Source organism: Anopheles coluzzii, chromosome 3 (genome assembly GCF_943734685.1).
Source record: "Anopheles coluzzii chromosome 3, AcolN3, whole genome shotgun sequence".
Taxonomy (NCBI): Eukaryota; Metazoa; Arthropoda; class Insecta; order Diptera; family Culicidae; genus Anopheles; species Anopheles coluzzii.
The window spans coordinates 45,448,982-45,470,399 of NC_064671.1; the positions used below are offsets into that span (position 1 = coordinate 45,448,982).

The following is a 21,418-nucleotide window of genomic DNA, read 5'->3' on the forward strand; positions in this document are numbered from 1 at the left end:
CAGACGCGCTTCCAGACACCGACGTACACCTTCTTCTCCTGCCAGCTCTTCACCCAGCGTGGCTTCCAGATGAACTTCTTCTTCCAGAATCCGGTCGGCTGCGGCGTAGCAGTCACGACGACATGATCATGGTGCACATGATGCACATCATGGTGGTGCACATCGTGATGCAGATCGTGGTGAAGGTCGTGATGCAGATCATGGTGCACGTCGTGATGTAAGAGCGAATGGTCAGCTTGTGCCGCCAGGCTGTGCAGCAGCGCCTCCGGATGATGGTGCACTAACTCATGGTCAGCATGAGCATGATGGTGGGCGAGTGCTTCGCTGGCAGCATAGCTAGATCCCGCGTAACCGGGTGAGAGAGAAAAAGGAAAATGAATCCAAAAGAACAGAACAAAATTAAATCTTATGTGGCCAGCACGGTAAAAGCATCGCTTTCCGGTTCTATAATATATCTTTCAAGCGCATTTAATCATGCGCAACGTCAAGCCTGCCACTTCATTAATGGAACAAATGGAAATGGATCGAAACTTGTAAGACCACGGCGGCCACGGTCCCGTCCATTGGTTGCTCCCATAATTCAGTCTCATTTGTGGCAAATTAAATGGGCAAAATCAATCTTCACTGGTCGGCTCTCGTAAGATTAAATCGCAATAATTGGAAACTCTGGCCACTGCAAACATGGGCACGTTGCCAATTTCGATCCCACTCCCCACCACCCTAGAAGATCCCCCCACCACACAGGTATCTTCTAACGTGTCCATTAACGCCCGGGGCTAAAAAGTTCGTACGCGCTTGAGGTAAATTATGGCACATATATTCTATTTATTTTCTCCCTATTTTGCTTACCTTCTCTTTCTCTCTATTTTTGCTCTCTACAATTCTTTCTTTCATCATTTCAACCCACCAGAGATTTCATACGGCTCGTCGTAACGTATTTGTTCTTTGCCCGTTTGGTTGGTTTTCTTCGCCAGACCAATTTACAACCTAATTGCACACTAATCGATTTCCCCATACCACAGCAACTGTTTACTTAATTCACTGTGTGGTGTCTAAGGGGGTAAAACTCGGCGGCGGCCGCTTCGTACCCGCTGGGTTGGAGTTCGTATTGGTTTTCCACTTTGTTTTGGCAGATGGTTAACGTTTTGCACAGCTATCCCATTCCGGCATGTTTTCCCATCGCGGCAGGGTTAAAGGTCGAACTTTGTTTAAAGACAAGAAAGAAGGTGGTAGCACTATGCAAGGCATTTTTTTATCGATACGAGGGTACTCGTTTTCGTATTAAGGGTTTTAGCACGTATCATGCTGCTCATGATGTTGCGTGTGTGTGGATGTATTTAACAGCCGCGAAAAAGAAAAAGCCAGGAACACTGAGGTATATTTATCGGTTGTACCGAGGTTACCACAAGAGCGTACGAGTAGTAATCAAAAAAGTATCAGATGACTGTCTAAAATTATGCGTACAGTAGAACCAGTTGTGTTATAAACATGCTTTTTATTACTGCTCATATCGCTTATATGTTGAAGTTTCTTTTTGTACGGTATAACTTACCTTTCTAAATCACTAGCCAGGGAGTGCGGCAGAATCGATAATATGAGCGTCAATGATGCTGCAAGTAATACTGGCTGTAACGAACACAGAAAAGAACCTATAATTAGAGAACTGTGAAGTTTGTTTGCTCACACTAGGTCGTCAAGTCAAAATTTCGTTATGGTGGAGGCGCCTGGTCTGTATAAGTACAGCATTTTTAAAGGATCAGATATTCTGTTAAAAAAAAGTTTAAATGCAAAAGTTCTTGCGATCTTGGTTAAATTTACATCCCATATTATAGTATATTTACTGTACATCAACCTATATCTCACACATCTGAGTTGATCCTTTCAGTATGTTACGTAATTTTTTTTAACACAAAATTTCATCCAACTTTGAACAACATTTTTACAAACAAGGATAGAGCTGGCAAGATGGCAGAACACCAGACAAAGACGCGAGACCGTGAGATACTTCGGACACTGCTGCAGCATGCCATGGCCACAAAGCGGTTATAGCACTAGATAGGTAAGTACGTATAAATCATTTCCTACTAGTATTGTTTGAACACTCTTAAACAATAGTTTCATAAACCATCACCTCGATTGACTCGGGATTTTTACTCACTTTCTTCGACATGTTTCCTTAACACTTCCCACACTTTATCTATACTAACTGATTACTCAAACTTCGATGATGTACCTCGTATTGGCGCCACACGACTGACCACTTCTTCCCATAAACGAACGGGTTTTAAACAATACGACACTTTACCACTGTTTGCGTTCCATACGAAATGGTCAATGCACCTGTATGTTAGACACACGGTGGGGAGGGTCATTGGTAAAAGACAGTTACTGTTCAAAATGGCAATTTGAGCGTTTCCCACTCCAAATCGCCAAATGATAAGGATGGCGGCGGAAGTAAACATAACACATGCGGTGCATTGGGCAGCACGCTTACAGTGAGGTGCATGGTGTTAGGTGAATTTGCTCACTTATGTTTTAAAATTGTTTCAAGAATAAGAATAATTAAAATGAACATAATTACATAGTTTAAACATGTATAAACATAAATAAACTAACAAAAATCAATTTTAAATTATACAGTGCTTATAATTGTAATGTGCTGAAAAAACAATACATGTTAAATGGTTCAGCATATTGATATTTTTCTAAGCCTTTGAGCTAAATGTAGAACGAGTTGTGAACTATTTTCGAGAAATTGTGAAAAATCTTAGTAATTTATTTTACTAAAATATATCATTTTTTTATCAAAAGCTTATTTAATATTTGTTAACCATTGTACCTTTAAATGAATGCAAGACAAAACTTCGGTTTCACGTCTTATGGTTATAAAATAACCATATAATTTCCGTATAACAGCGTGTATAACGACCCCTCCGAATAAATGAATTATTAAATATATAAAAAAGCAACAAAGAGTTGTTTTACTCATAATTTCATAAAATTCAAAACAACTTGGTGTCCATGTTACCAATTTGGATCAGATCAAATGAGATTTTTTCGTGCTTCTAGTACAAGCGAATGGAAGGCCACCAGTTTAGCTTCGTATTCTTTTGGTATTTTCTGGGCTTTAGATTTTAACCTCATGATTAAGTGGTTCCTTTTTATACATTTGAATCACTAATTTAAAGAACTAGTGAGTTGAATTGTTTCCTCAGTTTCCAAATCGTTTTCTTTTTCCCTAAGCATTTCCTTGGAAATATTCCTTCCCTTTTCTAGTTTTTTTTTGTGGATACCCATGTACCAGACTACCTTTCTATGGGGTCGAGTGTAATGTCTCAGGGGTATTCGAAAAGTTACTACCCTTGCATAACGATCCCTTTTATCAGATTTTAGTCTCTTTCTACATAAAAAAGGGGGTCGTTATACACGCTTAAATACGGTACTTCTCAACATAATAAAATCATACTTAAACCTACCGCTTCAACTGTTTCCGAAGCTTATACGATGTGATAGTTGATGTGATAATGCTCGCCGTGTCACTCCGTAGCTACCGAAATTGTCATCCACAATCACACTCCCGCATACTTCCAACCACCTCAAATCAACTGGAAGATCAGCACCACCAACACGCACCACCACCACCACGCGCTACATAATTCGCGTTCTATTTTGTATGCAACTCGGCTACACACTGCACACTGGCCACACTGTCATGCTCGGGCACGATCGTAACCAGTCGCGTAAAGCGTAAAACGACATAAACTGAATTTTTAACTTCCTCTTTCCCACACGCAACACCCCCTTTCTTCGCCCTTAGTGACACAATGCACCAAATTGTTGAGTGGGGAATAGTGGATGGGACTTGTATTTCACACGACGATCAATCGAAAGTGGAATTATAATAGTGGGGAGGAACTTTTTCCCGTATATTACACTATCGAGTGGGATTTTTTTTCCTTCGATTACACACACATCGGTGTGTAGGAAGTGGAACATGCATGAGGGCAGTTATTCCAATTGCAAATGGTTTTATTTTGAATGAGGTAAAGCTATCGCTTTCAAACCATAACGATCGGTAAATCCATCAGCCAGCAGGTGGACGACGCATACCAAATCTGGTATTAAATCTATAGATTATGTCATTGATCGTAATGCGGCGATGTAGCGTAAAGCTAAAGATGGCCACGACGCGTGCAATAATAACCTAGTAAGTGCTCCCATTTTGTACTGGTGTTACCGACCTACTGGCTCGAAATTAGGTGAGCGATATTGTAATTTTGCTCTAGTTAATAGGTATTTTTGGTAGAACCCGTTTTTTGTGAAGTTGTGAGCAAAATACTTAGTATTTGATGAAGAAAATAGTGCACGCTCTACAGCCTTATAGAAGCATTAAAAAAATCTAATAAACGTTCACAAAATTAACTATAATTCGTAAAATCATTCAATCTTTTTACTCTATCAAAAATACGTGGATCATAGGTTTCAATCATTTACAAAAAAAGGAGCACGAGCAACAAAAACCATGCTAAAAACAAAACACGTTTAACGATGTGCCAAAAACTACACCTAAAAGCATCGATCCAAACACGTATCCCGACGAATTTCACCCGCGGGCCAATGTACTGTCATGCGACGACGAAAGTGGAGGGAAAAGAGCAAAACACAACCTCCTAACGTCGTCTTCGATGGGACGCTACGCGAATGTGGCTAAACGATTGGAAATGCGTCTCTCCGGACTATAAATAAAGCGTTTGGTCAGTCCTAACCACTGTGGGCAATGAGGGCTGGTGCAAGAGGTGAAGTAAAAACGAACAAATCAAATTAAACTGTAGCATCAAATCCCTGTTGGCAACTGCGCGGCACAAGCCAAACCCTTTAGTTGGTGTGCATTGCGGAGAGGCATAACATTATGGGCCACAATTTCCCGTGCCGAGATGTTGCTGGATATTTTTTTCCTATTTTTTTGGTGTGAATTGCGTACTCTAGAAAGGAGGCCAAGATCAATGGTACTTTTTTAAAGACAAATAATGGTGGTTTTCGTCCAAAACACCACAACCAGGAGATTAGTGTGGAATAAAGAAAACAAAACGTTTCCTGGAACACTGGATCTTATTTCCTTCCTTCTCGCCTTAATCCTCCTAGAAAGTGTTTATTTTACTTAGAAACACAGAAACACGCGGTGCAAGGTTAGGATGTTTCGACCTGCGCCATGATGGACGATTATGCTGTGCACGTTAACATCCGATCTCGTTCAACACTCCTGTTTGGGGCTGATGAAGTACGCAGCCGATCAGTTGGTTTGCACAGTTTATTTATCTTTACTTTACGGAGAGCATAGCATTTGGTTTACCTTTTTGCTGTGGTGCAAAAAAATGTTGTTTAAGTCGGTGCAGCTGTTCAAAGGAAGTTGTTTGAAGCCAAGTAATCGATTGGGGAAAGGTTGTAGTTCATTATTTTAAATGAAGGAAATTTGTATTACATATCATTTTAAACTCTCAATGTTAAATGTTAAATACTTTAGTTTCAGCATATATCAACGGTCTTTATTCGTTGTAGTCTTCTTTTTTGTAAGATTGTATTTCATAATCCGTTACCAGCGTGTAACTGTTGTAGTGTTGGGAGATTCAGGATTCGGAAGATTCGAAGATTCAATCCCTAGAAAGATTCGATTGGATCGGATCCCGTTTGTATGATTTGAATCCCTAAAAGATTTCTTTGCGATTGGGATTTGATTACGAATCGATTGGGATTGGGATTCGTTTGGGAGTCGATTGAGATTCCGATTGGGATTGGGATTCGATTGGAATTCTGATTGGGATTACGAATGGAATTCTGATTGCGATTTCGTTTGGATTTGGGATTGCGATTGAAATTAGAGGCTCTACCCGAGATACGCTATTAATGGGGGTGGAGAGAAACCACGTATCTCTAATTTCGTAAGTCGAATCACGCAGTTTTCAGTCAAAATGTAGCAAATGTTCGTGTAATATAGCATTTAATGAGAAGTTATAGTCACTTAATAAATTATTTGATTTGATATTGAATAAAGGTGCATGTCGGGGACCTGTACTAATTATGATGTAAGTACTGCAAAGTTAAATAATTTGGAGTAAAACAGAATGACCTCTTCTTCAAGCTTCAACTAATTAATCCTCCCCCCCCCCCGTGTTGCAAACTAGAATAACACGCTATACCACATTGGAATTGGGATTGGTATTCAAAGATTCGAATCTCATACAGGATTGGGATTCGAAGATTCAAATCCCTTCTGAGATTCATTTTTCCCATCACTAATCTGTTGACTGTCGGAATCGATCCATTAACATGTTTGACAAAAAAGTTTTTAATTTTAGTCCTTCTGTGATGTTGTTAGCTATGAATCGTTTAATTTGTTTACGTGTCTCCACGTTTTGGTTTTCTTTCGTATCTTGCTGTGAAATTATGATTTATGGAATTAACAAACATGAATTAAGTACACATTTACATGTGCAGACTGATCAACATTCCCGTCACGGTTTGATACTCCGTATGGACTGCATATTATGATTGCAAATATTTCCGAAATAGAGTCTAGGGTAGACTTGTCAAACATACGGCCCGCGAAAAACTTAGGCAGTTATTTGAATGAAGCAGTAATCATATATGTTGCAGATTAAGACAATAACAACGGGTGTGCTAATTTTGATCCGCTTAGGAATAATGTTTCAACATTCAGTCTTTGCAGCTCGTTTAACTAAGAGTGGACTCTTGGAAGAGTGGAAGAGTGGAAGAGTGGAGTGAAATTTACTAATTTTGGCTTCTTTGGTTAGGTAACCGCAAATGAGGGATGTACCATGTGTTTTAGTAGTTGTTTAGTGCTGGCACTCTCTGAGGCCGTTTTTGATAGTTACGAAACCACGTATACCTCTTCTTCACTTTTTTCTCTTCATTGATGAGCGTATTATTTAGCTATTTCGCATTAGATTTTGCAAAAAATCACGCCATTATCTTAATAAATCTTGGAAAACCAACACTTAAAAAAGGCGACAGGTTGGATAGTCTCTTTTCCTCAAGAAAATTACTACATGGCTAGGTAATTATGACCGATGTAGTGTTTGAATTATTAATTATCGTTATTATTCATTATCGTTATCAAATGGCTTTGCATTTGTACTTCGTGTGCCTATAACCTATGATCTATGTCTATAACACTAGTTCCGAAAATTAAAACAATTATTATGCTTGGTTTTCCATGAGTAGTTTTAGTTACTGGTCTTATTTTTTGCACTTGCAAAGCAGAAGAGAACCTTCATCGATGTGTAAAGACGATATCCGAGGTTCAAAGAACTGGTCAGCAAGCCTCAATGTCTGCACCTGTCTCGAGTAATGCATAAGAATGTTTAAATGCCGTGAGTCAATATCATGAATTGATTTGCTTTACTTACTTACTTACTATTACTTACTACTTATTTTAATAATAATATTTTTATTCTTTGATATAATCTTGTTTTTATACTCTCTTATTTGCACATAATTGATAATGTATAGTGAAGACTTTGATATGATATGGAGACAACAAAACAATGTAGATTAGATTGTATGTCCAAGGATAAGTCCTTAATTATTTGGTGAAGGAGATACCAACAATTGACCAAAATGGATATTCTATGCTATTTAGAACGTATAATTGAGAATTATATTTTGAATGCAAACACAAAAAAATAAACATTCACCATGCAGTAAAGTCTCGGATAAAATAATCTCGCGTACTACCATCTGCCGGGATAGAAATATTAGCACATCTTTTTATTTTATTTAGCTTAACATCTACTGTCGGTCACGGCCTGTACCATTAGTGGGAATAGGTTTCAGTGACTTATTGGTTACTCATGGCAGGATAGTCAGGTTTACGCATGGGGCACCGTCTATTCGGATCTTGAACCCATGACGGGCATGTTGTTAAGTCGTGCGAGTTGACGACTGTTTCGTACCACGAAACCGGAAAAGCAGACCATATGACCAATGTTTTATCTATCAGACCAAAGAACCGTTGAAACGCTAGGGATCATTAGATTTGAATTGAATTTTACCCAATCACGCTCACAAAAAAGTCGAAAATGACTTCAAGAGACTAATTTGAATAAAGTGTTAAGTGTTAAGAAACATTTGTTCGGCTATAATTAAAACATAGAGTCTATAGATTTAAGGAAATTTGATGAATCAATTCCTTTTCTTGTGCATGATTTTTAATTTATCGTTACATTACTTACAATTTACGGTTTTATTTGAATGAAAATGTTTTTTTTTCCTTACAGCTAAACAACTAAATCTTTAAATCACCAATATTATTATTTGGTGATTTAGGGATTACGTACTGAATAAAATTGTAATTAAAAAAACACAAAAAACCGTTTGCAACATCGTTGCAGACCACATCAACGAGGACCCACATTCTATTTTTTTGGTGTTAAAAGCTTAAAATATATGAAACCAATTTGCATTTTTGTCCCGGACAGTTCACATGAGAAAAGATAAAGGACGGCACACCCTAATTTGTTAACCAAAGCATAGGTGAAACGGCTGTCCCATTCATTACCACGCCTAACGGCACGAGAGAAACATAAATTAGAACAAACGAACAGTGCCCGTGTCGTAAAAATATCTACCTGTCAGTATGACCGAACGCATTTTCTCTCAATTTTTTTACCATTTTTTTATATCGATATGCATTTTTTCTTCTATATTTTCTATCTCTCTCAATTTCACGCATTCTGTTTTACTTTTTACGAACTCAAGAAAATCAACGCATGGGACCAGATTTTATGTTCAAGTATTTCCTTCCCATCAGTTTTCCGTCACGCTTAGTAAAAAATACGTACCCAGGGGCTGAACGATCATTAGAACTTTAACTCCCAATGCACGCTCAAAACATTTTAAAACAACCACACGCAAACAAAATGACACCAACGAGAAACATTCAATAACAACGACCAAAAACGAATCGAAAAATGAGCGAGCCTCTTCTGCTTCGGACGGGTAAGCGATTAACATACAAAACGACGTAAATCGGCAGCGGGTGTAGGCAGATGAAAACACATAGAACGAACGAAAAAGCGGGAATAAATGGGAGCAGTAATGAAGGAGGAAAAAGAAGGAACCACTTTCTACAGCGCCGGCAGCGTGTAAGTCAATTTATCACCCCCGGAAAAGCGACAACTGTCACGCACGCTAGCGCTAGGACGACGACGCCTCACGCCGGTCGTGGTGTTAGCTGTTTGCGTTGCGTATTCGGGTTGAATGGTATTTATTCTGACGCTGTATGTTTTGGTGTTGTTGTTTACATTATCAAACAGTGCGTAGTGTTGCTCGAGCGACACGAACAAAATCACTACCGATCGAGAGACATTTGATTCCGATTCATCAATTTCTCTGGCCATGGCTATGGTGTGCCTTTAGTTCTGTACAAACGACAAGCCGTCTCCATCACATCTGCCTTTTTTTGTAATGACGGTTGATTGCTATTCATTCAAACTGTCTATATTTTGACAGACAACCGTCAAAACACAGGCACATTTTAACTAAATCCTCAAGAACAAAAACAACGGCCTCTAGTGGGAGATGAAAAAAAAAAATTGGCAGAAAAAAGAGGTTTGACGGTTGGGGTGTGTAGTATGTAAAAACGTCATTTGACCGGACACTAAACCGTATATAAATACAAACACCACATACAGACATACATACAAACACACACACACACACACGCATGTGAGATCATTCTCGCGACGAAGCAACCGGTAGTAGATCATATTTACCAAGTAGATCACCATCGATCACCACCACCACCACCATTTCATTTTAAGAGGGGAAAACTACATTTTGCTTTGGCTTCGTCGCATGAGACAGCAGCGGATCAAGAGCGATGATTTGTTTGTCTAATGATCCGCAAGCAAAACTGAAGCTGACAGGTTGGGGTTGTTGTTTTTCCATCGTTGGTGGGGATTTGTTTGTGTTTGGCCCGTGCGGCGAACCGAACCGTAAACTCCGAAACGCCCAACGATTTGCGCCATTTGCGCGCGAAGCCGCTTGGTGTAATGGAACGGACGGAAAGTGTTTGCACCATTAGCTAACGATAGGGGATGCCATGGTGGGGTGATGACGGAAATATTTTCCGACGGTGGAAATGAGCGGCGATCAGCAAATTGATGGAGTGGAAATGGAAGGGAGTAGAAACGTTGCCAGAAATGTTGCGTGATTGTCAGAATATAAGTTTCACATTACCTTAAATTAAAGTTTTGTAATACACTGCTAGCCAACAAAATTTTATCAACATAATACGATTTGTTTGCTTAAACGCTATCCCAGAATTTACTTATTACTTCATTCTAATCATGCTCAAAAATGTCCGTTTGTGGGAATACATAATATAGAACAGCAGTAAAAGGGATGTCGAAAGCGAGTCCCAGTTTCACAATCTTGACAAGCTCTGTCCCTAGATTTGTATTTCCCGACACCTTACATTGATGTATGGGGCACGCTTTCACCATTACATATTTCCACCCAGTACAGTATGCTTGCGAGAAATGAGGTTAACAATTTCCGGATAGTAACATTTTTTTTTATTCGTGAGGGACGGCTTTGCTCGGTATTGCTTAAAATTAGTGAAGGCAAAATTAGACTTTGTAACAATTTACAAATGTTACATGTGCTTGTAAATCTGTAATGTCCAACTATCACAAAAGAAAAGAAAAAGAAGCTTACTTTTTCGATCAATTCTCGATGGAAGAGTGAAAAAACTGACACCAAACATAATGAACATTATTGTGAAGCCGTCAAAAACGCTTCGGAATAGGTAGATGCACAGTACCTACAATCGATAGAAGATAGAATGCCAATATAGACAGTCGAAAACGAGAGACCGTGAGCGGTTTCGGACACTCCTGAGGCAGGCCAAGACCGCAAAGCGGTTGTAGTGCCGGATAAGTAAGTAAGTATACATCCGATTCGTCGAGTCGATTGTATTCACCAATTGAAATATGTGTCTGTGGCGATGTACAGCTAAGGGATACAGGGTTTTCACACGTTAGAAAAACTTTGGCACCCAATATAAAGACTTTCCCCAGAGTATGAAGACCAACACCTAGAGTATGACGCAATGATCCCCTTGCTCAGCCTCGTTATTGGGCCGAATGTCTCTATACTGTGTGTCAAAATATTTCGAACATATGAAAACCCCTGCAAAAACGGTGTACAGTAGCGCTATCTGCATGTCCAACGCTTAAAATAATGCTTTACAAATAAATTGACCATTTTGAACAAGACTAGTTAATTTGGCCCGTTTACAGGGTTATGTAAGATAATTTCTGGGGTATACAATAACCTAAGAATGCGTGCAACGGATTTCTTAAAGACGACGCTAATTCCATGTGGTTTTAATTCCAAGTGATTAAAAGAAAATGATTTATCACTCATATCGCTTTTGGGATAAATCCCGGACCCATCTGAACCTAAAATTTTATAGACCTTATTCTGGCGCTAGAACTGATTCCATCCCGTATAGGTGTTAGGATTAGTCATGAGATACTGGAACTGATCCTAACCTCTTACTGGTCCTGTAACTGATCCTGATACCATACCGATCGTGAAGTTAATCCCATTCCCATACCGGATGTGAATTATATCTAGACCCTATAGAGTAAACGTTCATGTAGTGGTGGTATGGCTCTAAATGCGCTCTAACAAGGGCTTGTGAAATGTTTTTTGGTCTTTTAAAAAGGCTATAAATGTTTTAAAATTGGGTCATTCCATTAAAGTGACAGAGAAACCCCATATTTTGTGAAATGTGTGAAGATTTTCCAAAATACTTAGGTTTTCATAACGAAACTCATATTTTTGTTAGCGCTTTTAATGACGACATTTGACAACATATTTAAGCATTTTTATGTGTTTTTTTTACAATAGTGCCATTATAGGTACACAAAACAGGGATGTACTTATAGTGGCCATAGTTATATAATTAGTAAAAACAGGACATTTTAGATTTTTTCCGAGATATTGTTAACATTTTGTATTGTTTTTACAAAAATAAGCTACAGAAATAAGTTTCCTGTAAGTAATTTACCAAAAAAGGCTTAAATTCGCATATCTAACTAAGTGAAAAATTGACTTCAAATCAAGCACACACTTCCTGGCTTGGGTAAACGGCAGTCTTAATACAGTTTTTTAGTCAATATTTGTATCACTCAAATTTACACATTTTTTACGGTAAGAAGAAATTTCTTTAAAGTAAAAAGAAATTCTTTAATAAAAATCAATATTGTGGATTGCTATTTATACGAAAACAACTTCAAAAATATGTTCCATATATATTATACTCAGTTTTTGGAAATCTTTGTTTACCAACACTATAGTAACACAATACAACGACTTTAGAAACTATACCACCATTATAGGAACAACGAATTCGAAAAAAATATTTTTGTAAATTTGTTTGATGGTAAAAATGGTTGTGATTGCAAAGATAAAACATATTCCAATTGCTATGTATTAAAATATTCATAAATTTACCTTCCTGATAATTTAAATCTATTAAAGCAAATCTGTACTCCAGAAAATTGCACCATTATTAATACATTTACCCTACCGGCACTAAAATTGTATATATAGCGGTGTAATGGTTCCAAAAAAACCGTAACGGCCTTGCAATTGATCCCGATCTCACACCAGAATTTACACTGAACTTATAACGGTTCTGGAACTGATCCTGATCCCATGCAGATCCTGCAACATATACCATTCGGTACTGAAACTGAACCCCATACTGATCCTTGAACTGATTAAGATTCCTTATCAATCATGGAACAGATCCTGGTACCGGTCCCTGATACTGCTCCCTTTTATATTTCGGGACCTGAATAGTACCTGAATCTAACTCACTAATGGAACCATTCAGTCCAGTTCTCCTATTTTTATTTCTTGTTGCATCGAGGGGTCCCGCGGTACTATCATCAACTCGGACATCTTAACATCATGCCCATCTCATAGACCGTTGCTTTAAGCAAGGATTGACTATCCGGCTAAATGGTATTAACTATCGGAAGCCTGTATAGGCCGGCATGACCCGTTACTCCTAAAAATATGTTATTTGTTTCAGTTACTTTTTCGTATGAATGTTTTCGCTACGTTTTCTTACATTCGCACTTATAGTGGCGGCCACCTAAAGTAAGCCACCTATCTTCAGATTTTGAGGCTTGCTAAACAGTTCTTTGGCCTACTTATTGGAAAACTTTAGTTACACGTCGTAGAAGACCACGGAAAAAAGTTCAATTATTAAATACTGACTGTAACTTATATCATTCTTCTCCATACCTTTCAAAACACTAAAAACTAAGTCGGCGTTGCGTTTTCTACAGTCGATGTGGTTGCCATTGTATGGATATAAACTAAGCAAAAAACATCCAAGCATCCGGTGGAAAGTAACGCTGATCAGCCTTTGCTAGAATTTTATAATAGAGATTCCATGTAATACATATCGTGAATAGTACAAACATGACTTATGACCGCGGTTTGTTCAAGGCCGCCCCATAATGTACTGTAAATTTAACTTTTAACAAAAAAAAACAAAATAGAAGAGCGAAAATGTAAGCAGTTGGTACTTTATTTTGCTTGTCACTGTGGTTGTAAAACTGGATTGAGCATTTTTTATTAACTACATCCTATATGGCTACAGCAGCGTTTAAGCTTCTCTTTCATTACAATAAAGGGTTTTAATAAGAATTGTTTTTGCCATGTGTAATTAACGAATAGGTAAAATGCACTATGCAAAGATATATTTTATCAAGATACTTGATGCCACAATATTAAAGAAAGAGTCCCATATTCCCACCGAGCAAGGTGGTGAGAATTCTTGCTGTAAAGAGATGAGGGCTCCCCGTGGCTCTAAAGCTCCTTACACAACAATAACTTTAATTGATGATGGATAACACTATTACTCAAGCAACAATCAAACCCGAAATGTTATCCAGCTGAGCCTGATTTGTTTCGATACTCAATTAAATGATTCGCGATCATCCTCAATTCAGAAATGTTGTTAATGAAATTGAGTGCTTATTTATTGTTCTATCAGAACCTTTCCAGTTCTAGTTTGATGTCATCCAAAGGACAATTTTCTAGAATTTTAATCTATGTTAACGCCTCTAGTTTCGAATCGTAGTTGTTAGTCCATGGGCAGTACACTCCGGCTCATGTAAAACCAGACAAATCAGTTAAATTCCCATTCGAGCTGTTACTCAGTTGTTTCGTTCTCTTGCACTTGCTTTGTACCTGCCAACTGCATTCGTCTTCAATGTGCTCCAATGTGTTCAAGTTTTAATTCATATTTCTCTGAGGCTTCCTGGTAGTTTCTCAAACGAAGGGTTTTCTCGTATCAAACAGTTACTAAGCCGAGAGAATGGTTTTTAATAAATCTCGGGGAAGCTCACATAGGATGGTATGCCGGTCCTCTTATTTGGCACAACAACCGTTGCCTGTGAAGGCCTGCCTGTACCACTAGAGCGCTTGGTATTCAGCAACCCATTGATAATCCATAGCAGGATAGTCGGGGCTTCGTGGGTTATTTATTTATTATTATAAAGTATCGAGCCTCCATGGCCTCCATACACAATTAAAACTAATGTCTTATAAACTATGTGTTTCTAAAATTAGACATAATGCATTCTCGTATGACACTAGAACATTTTGGTATACTAAAGGACAGGTCTATAACATTTGAAAATAAATTAAAATTCTTGGACATCAATAGCAACGGATCCCTAGCACAGAAAAGACGATAACGAAAATCAGTTATTAAAAATTGTCGAGTTCTTAAAGGTCTAGTAGGGACATAAAAATTTACTTGACTTAGCAATAGAGGTGCATCGATTCTTCCAGTTAATAGTTTAAAAATAAAAATTCATTGGGCAACCATTCTTCTCTTTTCCAAAGTTTCAAGCCCTAACAACTGACACCTCGTATGATAAGCTGGTAGTACGTCGTTATGTCTCCACGGAAGCCGCTTAATAGCTACCCGGGTAAATTTTCGCTGGATCCTCTCAAGCCTCTCAATTCTAGTAACTTGCTCCGGAAACCAAGCAACTGAAGCGTACTCAATCAAAGGACGAACAAGGCAACAGTAAAGTGATTTTAAACAGAGAGGGTCATGAAACATTTTGCTACTTCTAATTATTTGTCCAAGAGTCCTGTTGGCCCTAGCAATTACGTCGTCAAATTGTTTGTCTAAATAAAGTTTAGTGTCTAATATAATGCCTAAGTCCCTAACAGTTTCAGATCGAGGCAATGAAGTGTCAGAAAGAACATAATTAAAACATAAAGGAGCTCTCGCACGAGTAAACGAAATATCCGAGCACTTACTGACGTTGAGTGACAAACAGTTTAAGGAACACCAATTATTAAAAATAGAAAGAAAGCCTTGCAATCGGAGACAGTCATTAGAACTACGCACAGGAAAGTACATTTTAAGGTCATCTGCGTATAGTAGAACCGGGCAGTCAGGTATAGCGTAGACAATGTCGTTAATAAAGAGATTAAATAATAGAGGCCCTAAAATGCTGTCTTGAGGAACACCAGATACCCTGCTAAATTCACTAGAGATGCAATCCCCAATCTTAACACGTACTGAACGACACGATAGGTAGGAATTCAGCCACTTAACTATACTGATATGAAAACCAAGCTTTAAAAGTTTGCTAGTCAAAGTATGGATATTGACGCTATCGAAAGCAGAGTGAAAATCAGTATAAACAGAATCTACTTGGAACCCTTTGTCTAGCTGCTTGTAAGTAAAATGCAAGAACTGCACTAAGTTTGTGACGGTGGAGCGTCCAGGTAGGAAGCCATGTTGCAAAGGAGTAAATACGTTAATAGCGCCATGCATTATATGTTTATGAACCAATAATTCGAACAGTTTACTGGGGGCACATAGCATGGAAATAGCTCGATAATTTGAGATAGACGTTCTGTCGCCTTTTTTGTAAACAGGAAATATCCATGACTTTTTCCATTGGTCAGGAAAGAATCCAGTGCGAAGTGATTTATTAAAAATGGTTGCTAGTGGTGAAGCCAATTCATCAATGTTGTTCAGGGTTAAAGCATGTTGTTAAGTCATACGGTGTGACGCCTGCATTACGAGACCGGCCAAAGATAGTTACGCCAAAAAGATGAACAAAAATATCTAAGACCATTTAACAAAAACCTACCTAGTCGTCAGCTCAAACGCCACAACGATTTATTGAAGGCAGTTTCATATTTCCCATTCCCATTCCTACAACTTTAATATGATTTCCCCGCATAAACACATCAATTTGAAACTGAAAACTTCTCTACCACGCTTTTCCACTCGGCTTCATATTAATGTTGGGAGATTCGGGATTCGGACGATTCGAAAATTCAATATCTACAAAGATTCGATTTGATCGGTTCCCGTTTGTACGTTTTGAATACGGTTAAGATTCCATTGGGAATCGATAGCGATTACATGGGGATACGGTTGCAATTCCAATTGCGATAGTAATCTAATAAATATAATATAATATAAATTGACTCCCAATAGGATTATTGAGAAACGCCCAATTCGTAGAATCGCTAATGAAAACTAACGTTTTTGATAAAAAAAAATTTATGGAGTAAAACGTGAATAATTTAAGAGAAATGAGGCTTTATGAGAAAGTTTAAGCAATCAATAAAAATCACATGGAACAAAAACGGCATAGTCATGCATTTATCGCAACCCAAAATGGGATTGGTATTGGGATTCGGAGATTCGAATCCCAAGTATTTCCCAAAACTACTATGCCTCCCAGAATCGGCGTTTCTCGAGCACATACTGTACCTTCGTGTAGGTGTCGCTTGGCCTTGTTTGATGTACTGTTTAGTCTTCCGGTCAAAACAGTTTACCATTTCGGCGGTAAACCGCTTAAATTAATTTTGCTATTCCTGTGAAATGATCCAGACAATCTGATCAAGCATTGACGGCCGTGGGGCGTTGCTGATAGTTTGTTTATGCCAATACATCTCCCATCAATAAACGCCTCATAATAATATTTAGAACATTCCGCATATATAGATCCACCCGTTGGCTTGTACAACTGTCCAAATGAATTCTGTTATTTACCTCTCGTTGCCCGGTTCCCTCAGACAAACGTGGAGTCGACGTCGTCATGCTGGCCAAGATGGCTGAGCCGAACTTGCAATTCTCGCAGTTTGCCGCACTGCTCATCGTACCGCTGCTCCAGCTGTTCATACAGTGTGGTTTGGGCCGTCGACAACCGTTGCACCATTTCCACCTGTTTGGCTTCACTCTTAGCTAGCTTGCGCTGCAGCTCCACCACAAGATCGGTCAGATCCTGCAGCTTGCGCGTAAAATCTCGCTCGAGAGCATTCAGCCGTACCTCATAATCTACCGACGAACTGCCGCCCGTCTGCTCTAGCTGACCTACTTTCTGCTCCAGAGCACTTAACCGGCCAGTGTGCCCGGTTGTCAGCTGATCGATCTGTACCTCCGCGGCAATGATGCGACTTTCCAGACTCAAGGTCATGGCGTTACTGCCGGCTGGCGGTGGGTTGCCGTGCGAAGGCTTGCCACCACCTCCAAACACACCCTTTTTCTTGCTCTGCTCGCCAACCGACACCTTCAGGGCGGCGATCTGCTTGGACAGCTCATTCCGGCAGCTCGCAAGATCACTCTTGAGACTTTTGATTTCGTCGGCCTGTTCCTTCAGCCGCTTGTCGGTCGATTTCGAGCCTTTGCTGCCTGCCGCCCGTTGCTCGTACTCGTCCACCAAGCGCTGCTGCTCCTGGAGACTCTTGAGTGCCTTCAGCTCACTGCTCAGCTCGCCGTACGCGTACTGGGTGGCGGTCAGGTTCTTGCGCACATTGTTCAGCTCGTTGCTGATCTTGTGAATATCGGACGCAGTGTAGGTCGTCTTGTGCCGGCTAAAGTACGACAGCCAGCCCGTATTCTCGTACTCTTCTGGTTGCATATTGCTCATCCTGCCCTTTGTTCCTCTCGATTCACTCACCGTCGTTACAAAAATCGTATAAATTCTCGCTTATTTATCACGCACCAAGCTCACATTCACCCTACATTCCGTAAAGTCGTACACACATGCATATGCTTTCCTCCCTTGGGATCGAGATAATAAATTCACTACAAATTAACTTCGTCGAAAACTGTATCGAGGCCATGGATGCCCTTTCCGGTAGAGACACATATTTTCCAAGCCGTTCCTGTTTATTTTTTCTTCTCGATTTCCCTACACAAAATCTCGAAAACGGTGGTTAACTTGTTTGACGAACTGCTCAGTCGAGCAAAGTGCTGGTGTGCAGTGCGTCACGAACAGTGCACGACTACGGAAGATCGTGACCGATCGGGATGAGTTCGTCGGTCGGTTTGCTTAAAAATAAAACCTGTCCTCTTTTGCCTGCGCGGGTCAATTTCGTACAGGCGCCAACCAGCAACCGAACCATACGGTCGTGAGGAAATCTCCCCGTTCTCTCATTTTCTCTCTCACATCAACAACGGACAGGTATCTTCGCTTAAGCGTAGCAAGTGAGTTTGGAAATGGGAAGTTTTTCCAGCTCGTTTTCGTTCGTTTCTTTTGGGATTATTTGGATTTTTGGCCATTCTATCGAGTCGCATTGCTGTGATATTGGTGTGTGGACATTTGCTGTGATCTATGGATCGATCATCGGCTTTTTGAATATGCATCAATATGTTGTGAATCATTCTAATTACGTTTAAGATCACTCTTACACGTCACAGAACTTTATTTGCAATTTACAAACATAAACCAAACATTTACACACAATCGCAAAACAAAATATATCCATGGACAGTCGTTATACGGGGATCCAAACAAGCTTAGTAATACTAAAATACTAAAAAGATGTAATACCGAAATAAAACCTGAATTGTTCACCTTCACTGAGAGGTATGTCAGTAGTGACTGTAGTACAGCAACTAAAAGATTCATACAAGCAAACGAGAAACACAAAATCTGTTGTTATCATGTTATAACAACATTCACCTTCTGCCCTGACGTTACCAATACTAGCAGAATCTCTTTGGCAATTAGCAGCAAAAACACTTTTCAAGAAACACTAGCGATAGAAAACGTAGCGTGCCACATCGTACGCTTTGCGTGCGATCGATCGCTTGCGCAGCAGCAGGTCAGCAACCTGCTCGAACTTGTCCTCATTGCGCGCATAGTACATTGCCGTATCCTTCTCCAGCTGGGCAATCTTTTCCGGCCGCACCTCAACCATCGACAGGAACTCGGTAAGGTACGGATTGAAACGGAAATAGTGACCGGCCGGTAGCAGATCGCTCAGCACCGTGTGCGCCGCTTCCGTGTCGGTGGCCGAATCGAGAATACGCAGGAACTTTGTCTTCCACGAGCTGGACAACGAAGCTTGGTCGAGTATTTTACGGCTTATAATTTTTTGACCATCGTTCGATTTGCCGCGCGTTCGTCCCGTACCGAACGACACCACACACTGGATGCGATCGTTCGGCCACAGACATTTGGCTTCGTGGATTGCCACGGCGGTAGGATTGTTGTACAGTATGCCACCGTCCTGATGCAGCTGACCGTTCAGCGGGAAGTCACCAAAGTACGCCGGAGCGGCCGATGACGCTCGCACTACCTCCCACAGTCGTGCGGTGTGTGACCCAGCGTACACCGACTGCACGTTCTGAGGGAATGTGTAGTTGCGGAATACATGCGCATCGATGTACTCGTCGCAAACGGTAGTCGATATACAGCAGAACTACGGAATAGAAGGAAGCGACAGCATTTCCTTAGTCGAGAACCGTTTGAACAATGGAGGTTTCGTTTTACCCATGCGTCTTTATCCCACCTTCGGCACATTTGGAAGCATCACCGTGTCGATTATGCGACGGTGGCCCACATGACGTTTCAGTAGCGATTCCCACAGCTCGATATCGTAGTAAGCGTGCGACGAAAACAGGCGCGACGCTCCGGAAAGTTTATCCAGCGTCGTCGGGCGATGGAAGACTTTGTAGGCTATCTTTTTGTAGAGGTGAATGCCTTCGGCAAGGGTTAACCCTTTCTCGGAGGCTAAAAGCAGACGACACAAAGGGGTTAGGCGCAAATCAATCTAAATCCCACACCAACTTACCCAACGCACAAACCAATATAGCTCCAGTCGAGACGCCGCACACTAGATCGAACAGATCGAATATTCTTCGATTCGTGAGTCGTTCCAGTTTGCGCAGCAGTTCCATCACGATTATACCGCGGATGCCTCCCCCGTCAATGCTCAGGATGCGTATCCCCTCGCTTGACAACGGTGGGACGTACCCGAGCAGCGCCAAACCGAGCTTCGCATGCTGCCTTATGGCAGGATCGGTGGAGTGTTCCAGCTCCTTCAGCAGCTCGATTGCGCCTTCCTCTATCGCGAACGCTTTCTCTTGCGGTAGCTTTTCGAACTTTTCCACCAGCTCGTACAGTACCTGCCGCTGCCGATCAACTGGTATTGCCTTGCGGCGCAAATCCAGCAGAGCATGTCGGGTTTGTGACTGATTTTGACGCTGCAATCGAAGGTAAGGTAAGAAAAATCCCTATGATTAGCTGTTGCCACCCTTGCTTTGCCAACCACACGAGAACGGGGATTTGGTTACATTTTGTTGGCGATTGTGGTGCCATTGTTGTTGTGGTACGCATCGCGATACCTTTCCGCTGGCAAGTATTGGCGAGCAGATACCTACGGGCAGAAACACGTTAGTTTTTACTTTATTTGAACCGTAGTCCTATTCACGGATTATTTACCAACAGTCCTCCAGCTGGACATTACTTTGACTAAAATTGTTAAAAATTACGACACATTTTCCCAAAACAAATCCCCAACAATTGTTTACAACCAGAGTGACCAGAAATACCGATTTATCTGTACAGTCTGTTCTCGAATTACGCGGTTCTCGACTTACGCGGATTCGGATATGCGCGGTTGTGTCAATTTGACAGATCAAATGTCCAAATTGTCAAGGATAATGTATTTAGAAGGTTGATTTTTATCGCTTTTGCTGGGCGACATTGTGGGGGACATCTGTCACTCTCTGCATACAAATTTCAATACCCCGCACCAGCTCTCCCCGATTTTTATACCGGAGCACCCGGAAGAGAAATGTCAAGTCGAGAAATGTCATTTTGCTCTGAACAACTTCACCTTGTCATTTATAACACCTTGCAAATTGTACAATTTGCTTCAAAAACTGTCCAATACAGTATAAATTGCCCAAATAGCCAAATTTGCTTAAGCAGCCGATTTTTGGCAAGCTAAATAACGCTGTTTGAATTCGTCGTTTGCAGTAGATAACCCAAATAGCCAGCTCGCACTTTATAGCTGATTTGGGGCTATTTAACGA

At 40.3% G+C, this 21,418-nt stretch overlaps 2 protein-coding genes across 2 annotated transcripts; both read right to left on the reverse strand.

Moving 5' to 3' along the window:
* Positions 1 to 300: 300 nt before the first annotated feature.
* LOC120955558 (uncharacterized) lies at positions 301 to 18,476 on the reverse strand. Its single transcript, XM_040376544.2, has 3 exons — positions 17,144 to 18,476; positions 1,553 to 1,626; positions 301 to 336 (listed from the first exon to the last, which is right to left on the reverse strand). The coding sequence occupies exon 1, from the start codon at positions 18,018 to 18,020 to the stop codon at positions 17,163 to 17,165; it is 858 nt and encodes a 285-aa protein (XP_040232478.2). The 5' UTR covers positions 18,021 to 18,476; the 3' UTR covers positions 301 to 336; positions 1,553 to 1,626; positions 17,144 to 17,162.
* Positions 18,477 to 18,744: 268 nt separating this feature from the next.
* On the reverse strand, positions 18,745 to 20,943 carry LOC120955556 (calcium-independent phospholipase A2-gamma-like). Its single transcript, XM_040376540.2, has 5 exons — positions 20,823 to 20,943; positions 20,675 to 20,757; positions 20,173 to 20,584; positions 19,891 to 20,111; positions 18,745 to 19,800 (listed from the first exon to the last, which is right to left on the reverse strand). The coding sequence occupies exons 1-5, from the start codon at positions 20,842 to 20,844 to the stop codon at positions 19,132 to 19,134; spliced, it is 1,407 nt and encodes a 468-aa protein (XP_040232474.1). The 5' UTR covers positions 20,845 to 20,943; the 3' UTR covers positions 18,745 to 19,131.
* Positions 20,944 to 21,418: the final 475 nt, after the last annotated feature.

What these genes read in the sequence shown, in the direction of transcription:
- LOC120955556 (XM_040376540.2), bottom strand. Translation starts at nt 20,844, where the DNA reads ATGTCCAGCTGGAGGACTGTTG. An exon ending in GTCCAGCTGGAGGACTGTTG is followed by an intron (nt 20,758 to 20,822) that starts GTAAATAATCCG and finishes TTCTGCCCGTAG; the next exon opens with GTATCTGCTCGCCAATACTT. An exon ending in TATATTGGTTTGTGCGTTGG is followed by an intron (nt 20,112 to 20,172) that starts GTAAGTTGGTGT and finishes GTCTGCTTTTAG; the next exon opens with CCTCCGAGAAAGGGTTAACC.
- LOC120955558 (XM_040376544.2), bottom strand. Translation starts at nt 18,020, where the DNA reads ATGAGCAATATGCAACCAGAAGAGTACGAGAATACGGGCTGGCTGTCG.